We start from the raw sequence: 10,338 nt of genomic DNA, 5'->3' as shown, positions 1-10,338 counted from the left end.
ATACATAAAAAGATACATTATAAAAGGATACATAACACTATTACATATCCCTGTACTTCACATGAAGATTAAAGAGCACCTGTCAAATCAATTTTAGGCTAAAGCTAGGTACACACTTCCAATAATTATTGTTAGAAAATGAACGATTATACTTGAACAATCATATTGTGCACAATTCTGTACATGCTGTAAAAATATGATTGTTCATATATAATCCATCAACAGTGTCCACACGCTAGATACAATTGTTTGAACGATGCAGGGGGGGACATGTAAAATAGAAAGTGTACCGCAGACACATGCACAATCACTGAACTCAAGCGTTTTTAAGCTTTTATGAAAGCTTCCATTGAAAACAGTGGGGGCTTTTATAAAAAAATTTTCCTCTTGGGCTGCGAGAGAAATCAGCGGAGCGGAGCTGTCAGCATAGTAAAGCTCTGCTGATTACTCTTCTCCCTGATTGGCTGAGGAAGGGGAAACCCTGATGATGCTTGAGCTGTCATCAGGGTTTCCTATTTCTCAGCCAATCACAAAGCAGTAGAGGTATGAATGGCGATAGTATCTCCATTCAACCTCTATTGCCCTCGTATTGCCTGCAGTTACAGCTAATTGAAGGCACCTGCTTTCAATTAGCTGTGACCGCAATGTTCCCAAGGTCCAGGAATCCCATAATGACATTATGATTCATAATGTCATTGTCGGATAACCTGAAAAAAATAAAAAAGAAAACGTTTAAAATAAAAAACACATACGAAATAAATAATTTAGGGAAAAAAAAATTGTTTTTTTCCTTCTGAATTTTTGCTGTTGAATCCCATGTTTTTCGGGTCGGGTCTACCCGAATTTGAACAGCCATATCCAGGTCGAATATAGGGACAACCCGAATTCAAACATCAACACTAATTGTGAGAATTTAATTCCTAAAAAGTCTAAGAGTAATCTATTGCTAAAAGGTGGCAATTTGCTTGGCATAGCTGTGAATAGTAGAGATTGAGAAAAATGCAATGCTCGTTTGCTTTGCCTGCCCATCAATGCAGCAAACCCATAATCCCTAGTGGGTGGTTTATTAACCCCCCCAGCGGTAATCCCGAGTATGACTCTGGGTGGGAAAACAGTGCAAAAAGCAGTACCCCCGGTCACACTCGGGGTAACTTTGGGGGTCCCTCTTACCTTAGAGGGGTATGAGACTATCGATAGAGGAGGTGTACAGAGAAAAGAGAACCGGTCCAAGGACTGACCCTTGGGGAACACCAACATGGAGGAGAGTGGGGGAGGAGGAATTACCATTGAAAGAAACTTGAAAGGAGCGGTCAGACGGAAGCAAACCAAGAGAGAGCAATGTGACTGATAGCAATGGAGCCATGATTTGTATTAGAAGGAGGAGATACCAGAGGAAAGGAGAAGGAGCGGGGAAAGTTGCCTTGAGACTTAGCTCTGATGAGGACATGTAGTAGACAGAGATGATGAGAGAAGAGTTAAGACTTTGTCCACAGTAACAGGGCTGAGGGAGGCCAGTGATGATTTACAGGTGGAAGGGGTGGGTATGGTTAGAGTGGCTCAGTGGGCAGATTTGCAGGTGGCAAAGACAGAGACATCATGTCTGATTTTGTCTATTTTATCTGTAAAGTAGTTGGCAATGTCTTGGACAGAGAAGGATGATGTGGGGGCAGTAGGTGTGGGGTTTAGGAGGTAATTGTAGAGAAGAGGTTGCGTGGGTTGGAGGCTTGAGAGGAAATGACTGCGGAGAAATAATTTTGTTTGGTGACAGTGAGCTCGGTGTTAAAGCTTTTGTATATTTCCTATTCTCCACACTAAAAACCACTGCTGGTTCTCTCCCTCATACACCTCACCATAAAGTATTTACTGACCTACTGATACTGTCCAGCATATAAAGAAAAAATAAACATAATAATGCAATAAGTGTGGATATTTCCTTAAATATAAAACAATCAAAATTTGTACTTTACATAAAAGGGTAAACAACCCTTCATTTAAAGTAAAAATTGTATTTTTATTAATAAATTATAATAAATCAGCTGCCTAAATGTGTCACTACCACAACAGTTGATCCAGTCATTGCAACAAACTTTCCTGTGTTTTTGGGAAGTGAACAGTCCTAAATATTACAGATTTCAATGAATTTACCTATATGCCTTTATTAAAAATAATTAGGGATGATCTGCAGAGATGGAAAGGAAAACCTTTCTTGGTTTGGGAGAGCAACCATCATTAAAATGAACACTCCACCAAGATTGTTGTACATTTTTAGAACAATACCAGTTTTTGTCCCAACTAATATATTTAGGAAATTACAAGCACTCCTGACAACTTTGCTCTGGCAGGGCCGCCCACCAAGAATAAGCAATGCAATTGTTACTGAAGCTAAAACTGGAGGAGGTATGGGATTTCCCGATCTATATATCGATGCTATCAAGCGATAAGTTTGGCAAGAGTCCTAAACTGGAACTGTCATTTACTTAGTTTACTTAGGCCCTGGAGCCGGCCAGGGAAAGAGAAGGGGGGGGGGTCTTAGCCCTATGAAGGGCTGGGATGTGTTTACCTGGACTCAGGTGCTGTAAAAGGTGATCAGCCAGGGGCTGAGTGTGAGGGGGCTGTGTTGTGTTCCACGCTTGGGAAGGGAGCAGAGCTCCAGGGATGTCTCCAAACTGCACTTTAAACTGGTGAGTTACCCGTGTCAACATTGCATTTATGTGACAGAAAGACTGGGCACCCAGGGAGGTAGCCAGAGGCACTGCCGGGCCATTGTTTATTTATTTTTTATTTTTCTAATTCTGTGGACTTTTTCTGTTAACCTCGGATTATATACCCTCCTCCTGCTGTTAGGACACTTCAAGTAGGCTGCATTTTACCTGCCCTAAGGCTGCTGTCTCGTTATCTGGAGAAATGCCTCCTGTGACATCTCACACATAATAAATCATATTTTACCCAATACCAATACATATAGGATCACAATAGTGATACATATACAAACATTTTTCAAAAGCAACAAGAAAAACTTACTAGACCAAAAGGAATAGAAAAGAAACCCCAGGACTTCCTCATTAACAATGCTGACATAAAAGATGCTGGAAGGCAGCGCAGAGACCAGAATAAATGATTGGTGCTCATAGTATTTTGGGAGAGTGCCCACAGGTGGCAAAAAGTCTCTGAAATTTACATTCCTATCCCATAAGTGATGTCTCCTTTTATTAGATGGAAGAGGCTGTGTCACATTTTAAGCCTTTGCATGCCGATGCCTCCCAATGTGCGCATGTGAAGTGCATGTGCAGGATGGTGGAAATCATGTGTTGTTGGCGAAGTGTTGTTGGCATACAAATCCTGAAGATCTCATATTTGGAAACCTTTTAATTTGTGAATGGCTGAATTGTTAAATCTTTTGACGCTTGCTTGGGAGTGCAGCAGAGAGTCCCCTACTATACGTGTTCACAATTAACCCCACCTTTGGAAGGCTAGAGAGTGAACCATTGTGCGGGTTCCTCTGGTCATTTCCCCGAGAGTAGTCACCTATGCTGATGATGTTTCTTTGATATCTCTGGGACAGATGAGGTGCAGGTGGAAGTCTCAGAAGTTGAACAGTATGCAGAGGCCTCAAGTTCCAAGATAAACAAGTGACAAGTGTAAGGTTTTCAGGATGGGTTGGGATAATGAGAGTTTTCTCTCGGTTATCTTCGTAGGAGGAAGTTAAAATTTTGGCAATCAGATTTGGACTAGGTGAATAAATCCGGCTAAACTGGGAAAGTAAGCTGCAGATTGCAAATGCTAAGATGGTAAAAAGAATTACCATACAGAAAAAGGGTTGATCTTATAAAAACTTAATTGGTGCGATATTCTTGTATGTCAGCTTTATCTGTATTTTCCCAGCTTCCTTGTACACCAGATGGGGAAACAGGATGAACCTGGTGAATGTGACCGACCTGTCCAGCAGGGAGGGTGGTCTAAGTATGGTCGGTGTTTTGATTTCTCTGCTTTTTATTAAGTTTTATTTAGGTAACCTATTTACAGTGAGTCCGCCTGGATGGGTGGGAACTTTCCTGGTTAAGGCTGTTTTTTGCATGATTGGGAAACTGGGGGAAATGTGGAAAAGCCAAGGATCCAGCAGAATGGCTTCTGGTTTATGTTACCCTGAGTGTGAAAGTAATGAAGCAATGGTAGATCACAAAAGAGCACACAAAGCACAAGACAAACTCAGAATGATAGTAATACAATTTTACGGTAGCAATTTACTGCTACTTAAAAACGTATTTGTGATGGTTCAAAAACATACTTTGCTTGTTTTCTGATCTTACATGAATGTTACAAGCAAGTGACCCATTATTTATTTTCATAATTTGCCACTAGTGTGATACAAAGCATGGACTGAAATTAAATGAACTTATGCACAATGCAATCCTCTTACAATCAATCACGGTAACATCAATATATTAATTCTCTGTACATGGACTCTATTTACCAGAAGTGTTACAATGTGCTGTATGTCAGTGTGTGAGTGATCCCCTCCAGCAACAATGAATAAGTAAATTGCAAAGCCTTACTTTTCAGTGAGTCCAACAACCATCCAGGGTGCGTCGTCTTTTTATCTGCATGTATATTAGTTCCACCACTCCACTTCCACCAATCTTCTGCCGTTCTATTAAGTCGAATTTAGAATCCAAGTTGTGACATTTTCCTCAACCTGTTGGCACTCAGCAAAATAAACCTGCAGAGTATTCAACACATTGCAATGGTAGACTACACAGATTCCACAAAGAGAAAGATGGTTGTTGCCCCGAAAGGTCTAGAAGAATATAGAAGCTTATTTCAACAATTTATCAGGCTAATAACCTCATTTCATGCTCTATAGGATCGACTGATCCCCATAAAACATAGAAATTACTTTCATTCTACTGCCACACCCTACCAGGTCTCTGTCAGCTAAATAGACATATATCAAGTTGAGTTGATAAATGTTGTTACATTCATGGGATTCTTGAGCACACATGTAATTAGATGGTCAGTTATTTAAGGGGAAACTCGGATATAAATAGGTGACTAGGCACTGTGAAAACAAAGAAAGATGGTTGTTGCCCTCATAGGTCTAGAAGAATATAGAAGCTTATTTCAACAATTTATCAGGCTAATACCTCATCTCATGCTCTATAGGATCGATTGATCCCCATAAAACATAGAAATTACTTTCATTCTTCTGCCACACCCTACCAGGTCCCCGTCAGCTAAATAGAAAACTCAAATATGTGCTCGGACTGGTAACTGGTGTAGTCAGCATTCACACCATAAATAACCACCGCTAATCTTCCTTGCACTCATCTATCACCAACATCTTTGTACGAGTCCTGACATTGTGAAAGTGGAGAAGGGTGAAGAAGTTAGGAAAGGGAAGCTGGTGGGATCTTCAGTAATGTCAGCCGATTACTCAGCATAGTTTCTGTAAATTACAGATTTATGTTAACAGCCCAAACTTTATGGTTTGAAGTTTGCTATAAAATTGTAAAACCTTGCTGGTTTTCTCTTCACTTTCTGTCTTAGTAACATGAACACCAAGAATGCATATCTCCCTGGGGGCCAAAAACAAGAATAAACAGGATCTTAAAGGATTCAATGATTTGCACTTTCATAAAAACGCCATATTTACCAAATTTAAGGGATACATTGGGTAATATAGAGAAGCCCTCCTAACAGCAGTAATAACATTAAAAAAAGTTAGTAAAAGAAACTTGTATGTTATAGTAAATATCCAAATATAAAACCTTGCACAAGAAATATTCCATTACAAAGATTACAAAACTTAGAAAGTAAGAGGGAAGAAGGAGAATGTATACTTAGGAAAGAAAGTATTTGGTTGTAATAGTGGGAATGTATAAAGAAATGATGATATTGAGAGAACACATGATAAATAAATACATGAAAGGAATATTTGTATGTTTGGGTAATAATATTTCTATAGGATTATAATATTTGCAGCCAAATGAAACACATCACACCTCACTATATGGCAAACATATTTAAATTATTGGAAGCATTTTGTCATATGAATTAAACATATGAATTATTTTAGTGAATAAAAATAAGTTGAATGTTGAGTACAGAAGACTGATGGGAATTGGTGAGGTGTCACTGCCGGGTGTAAATACATTTTCACATTCCAGATTCATCGTCACTACAATTGAACGGCTCTGTAACGGGGACCACAAATTTTCAGTAGCTGAGGTGCAGCTGTAATGTTTCTTCTGCAGAGTAATTCATGATTTATACCTCAAAGTTATTACAAATTTTTATTTGATGAAAAAATATACATTATATTTTAATTTATAATATAAAAAAAAAGAATGATTACATTTGGATCATCTTACCAAAACACATTTATAGCCAAATAATCCAATCAAATATTAAACTTAAATCAAAGGTTCAACTTCCAAATACATTCAATCCAAATATAGTTAAGAAAAAAAGGTTTAATTGAATAAAAACTGCTGCATTGATTCTTATTCTTTTATGAGGGAACCAAAAGAGCTGCCAAAACTACTGAAAATGTAAAATATCTATATATTATATTGTATATTTCCTATTCTCCACACTAAAAACCACTGCTCGTTCTCTCCCTCATACACCTCGCCACAAAGTATTTACTGACCTACTGAAAATGTCCACCATATAAAGAAAAAATAAACATAATAATGCAATAAAAGGTGTGGATATTTCCTTAAATATAAAACAATCCAAATTTGTACTTTACATAAAAGGGTAAACAACCTTTTATGAAGTAAAAATTGTATTTTTTTTAAATAAATTATAATAAATCAGCTGCCTAAATGTGTCACTACCACAACAGTTGATCCAGTCATTGCAACAAACTTTTTTTTTGGGAAGTGAACAGTCCTAAATATTACAGATTTCTATACATTTAACTATATGCCTTTATTAAAAATAATTAGGGATGATCTGCAGAGATGGAAAGGAAAACCTGTTTCTTGGTTTGGCAGAGCAGCCATCATTAAAATGAACACTCTACCAAGATTGTTGTACATTTTTAGAACAATACCAGTTTTTGTCCCAACTAATATATTTAAGAAATTACAAGCACTCCTGACAACTTTGCTCTGGCAGGGCCGCCCACCAAGAATAAGCAATGCGATTGTTACTAAAGCTAAAACTGAAGGAGGTATGGGATTTCCCGATCTATATCGATGCTATCAAGCGATAAGTTTGACAAGAGTCCTAAACTGGAACTGTCATTCCCACAGTACTGGGTGAACTTAGAAGGAACATTTGGAGGGTTGGATACTGGAAACTCCACCAAAGACATCTGATTTTTACAAGTCTGTGAACATAATGGATAGATCAAATTTGAAGGACTTGATAGGAAATTTTAGCAAATTCCCATGGTGGTCATATTTGCAAATAAAGCATTAAAACCGAACACTGGATTTACAGCAGCAAGTTCTTACAAGACCCTCAATGTTTGAACAGTTATGTCTAGACCAAATACCCATGCAGCATACCACTTTCTTTGTATAGGTTTCTTACCCAATCTCTCACAAATTGTTCCCATAGATTTAAAAAAACTTGAGAAAAGGAGTTAGATTTGATTTTTTCAGATGACCAATGGGACAGGGCTCTATTAGTACTAAGTTACAAGAAAATTCATATAAAATACTTACCCATTGGTATTGGACACCAGATAAAATCCACAAATATTCCCCACAAAAATCTAACGCATGCTGGAGATGCAAATTGGACGTTGGTACAATAACTCTGATTTATCAGGTTATATTATAAATGAGCAATGGGGTTGAGAATCTGCCAATTAAGGTGATTAGTTTGCAGCTGCGCCATTCAGGAGGATCTAAGCTCTGTCAATGGTGAGATCATAGCAATTAATTAGCGCACACCTGCTCTCTGTTCTGTGTGCATCTACACTCCATTACAGGTCAGTTAGAATCTTTAATGCTTCATCTTCTTTTGGGTAAGTGCTACTTTTTTAGGTTACATTATACTCATTCGCAAAATTCATTCATTTACTGTAACATTTGTTGCACTTGTTTTGATACTTTTTGGTTTGCTTTGCAACACTGCAAACTAATTTATATCAAGCACTTTATAATATGCCATCCGACAATAGTATGAATTGTAAAAAATGTCACCATTTGTGATCTAATTCAAATTTAATTTTAGTTTGGCTTTATGGAAATCAAATATTTGAAAAAAGGATTGTTGCCAAAGATGTTATAATACATGTATCAAGAAACATTTAGTGATTTCACTTGTGTGTGTATGTCAAAATACACTTAAATGCATATAAATACAAATGCATCTTCATTATTAGTATTTTACCTGGACCGGTTTGTGTGTGTGTGTGTGGGGGGGGGCGGGATTAATTAAGTAAGTTTGCTTGGATGTTATGCATTGATGTGACTTGTTAGTTTTATCTTTTGCTGCAATGTTTTTGTGTCTGGTTTGTAATGACAGTTTCTGTTGTTTAGCAATTCTTCAGCAATGTTTTGCCAATTTTTTCAACAAATATTGAGTACAAATGTCTGCATGGTTTCCACTCCAAACTACTACTTGACCCCCCTTGTTGCCTTTGTCCTATTGTCACATATTGGTATTTGAATGTGTTATGTACATATTCCTTTTCTGAATAAATTGTCATGGTTTTTATTGCTTTTTGTTTTATTACTCTGACTTTCGCACTCATGTTGATTTGCCCCCACACAACTCCTGTGTTCATCTGTAGTTGTGTTATAGGTTTGTTATTGTGCTGCCTGATCTTAGCACGATTGTATACAAACACACTTCCACTTGCTGTACAAACTGGTTATCAATTAGTTGTCCAGCTGAGTTGCCTACTCATTCTAACACACCTCATGGTGATGGAAGGAGGTCCAGCTTGCCAAGCACAACATCAAAGCACACTGATTGCCAAGCTCACAAGCAGGGTCAGGCACTCTTAGAAATGAACAGATGTTTTGTTTTGTTGTGTATGTTGTATGTATGTTGTTTTGCTCTTTAACCTACTGGCCGTTAAACCCGACCTTGGTTCGGGGGTAAAAGCACTTGCAAAAAGTGTTAAACCCGAACTTTTCTCAGGTGGGTAAACAAACATTATATTGCAATCTGATTGTCATACATTGTATGACAATCGGATTACAAATGAAAGAATATACTTACCCGGTCCCCGCAGCTCCTCCAGACACGTCTGTCCTCTTCTGTCTTCTCCCGGGGAGTGCAGTGACGATGTCCGGGGTTTCCCGGTGACGTCGCTGCATGCGTCGGTGCTGGAGGCGGGGCAGGAAATTCAAATAACTTTGTACTGAGCTCAATACAAAAAAGCTGTATTGAGTCCGAAACAAAGAAATCTTTATATAATATATATATAATTATATTTAATTTTGGACCTATTTCGGTGAGTTATGCGGTAATTAGGTGAATTATAGCCTACAATCTAAAATAAATTTCTGTTTTAAAATTTACCACACTAGGGAGTTTTAGAAAAATATATTACCGAATTATTGCATTTTCAGTATTTTTGATTTATTTATGTATTCTTGTTTAAGCTGATTTTGTGTTTTTTATTTAATTTTATTAAAAGTATTTTTTTTTTTTTACATGATTGTGTTTTTTTTTTACATGAGATCTACTAGACCCTTGTTGGGACATATTTCTGTAAGTTACAGGTCTACAATAAAAAAAAAAAAAATCATATAAATGGTGTACCGCTTTTGATACAGAAATCTAGACATCAGTGAAACGCCCAGGTGGTTAAATACTGGAGTGTATGCATTATTTAGGTGTTTTCATAAAACAAAAAGTACTAGTATCTAAAACTTCCAGAGCAAATCCACTTTGTGCCAAACATTTTCTTGCTTTTCCATCCCTTCAGGATGTTTCTGCAGTTTGAATGGCATTTTAGATGTTGGCCCACTATATATAATTGACTTACTCGCCTGTTGCACCCAACAATTGTTTAGTTTATGAATATGTAAATAGATGTGTGTGTATATATATAGGTATGTGTGCGGGGATATTATTATTACAATACACTGTAGGAGATATCCTAGTAATTAGACTGTATTTAATGAGCAGGAAGGCAATGCAGGAAAGTGGTGTTTGGACAGGAAACCTATTTCACTCCTGGGGGCTCCATGGCCCTCCTAGGGGTTCTCCAAGTACAGGACTTCACAGAGTAACACACAAGTGATACAACAGCTGCCCGGAGACAAGACCTATTTTCCCAGGACAGACCACCAATATGGCCTTCAAAGGGCAATAAATCCATTCAATGGAGGAAACAGGAGATGGAGGTGTAATTGAACAGATGGA

At 37.7% G+C, this 10,338-nt stretch overlaps 1 protein-coding gene across 7 annotated transcripts in view; it reads right to left on the bottom strand.

Moving 5' to 3' along the window:
• Positions 1–10,338, bottom strand: part of LOC140332342 (NACHT, LRR and PYD domains-containing protein 3-like) — a 92,478-nt gene that overhangs the window by 70,077 nt on the left and 12,063 nt on the right. For 2 of the 7 annotated variants that reach the window (XM_072413616.1, XM_072413615.1), the window contains exon 2: positions 4,554–4,717. The exons of 4 other annotated variants lie outside the window; for them this stretch is intronic. In XM_072413616.1, the coding sequence (XP_072269717.1) occupies position 4,554 (1 nt within the window). In that variant the 5' untranslated portion in view covers positions 4,555–4,717. Of the gene's footprint in view, positions 1–4,553; positions 8,991–10,338 lie in introns of those variants that run through there. One more of the 7 variants, XM_072413614.1, reaches the window with a different exon arrangement.

Source organism: Pyxicephalus adspersus, chromosome 6 (genome assembly GCF_032062135.1).
Source record: "Pyxicephalus adspersus chromosome 6, UCB_Pads_2.0, whole genome shotgun sequence".
Classification (NCBI taxonomy): domain Eukaryota; kingdom Metazoa; phylum Chordata; class Amphibia; order Anura; family Pyxicephalidae; genus Pyxicephalus; species Pyxicephalus adspersus.
The sequence above is the reverse complement of the archived record's forward strand: the minus strand, read 5'-3'. Positions and strand labels throughout refer to the sequence as shown.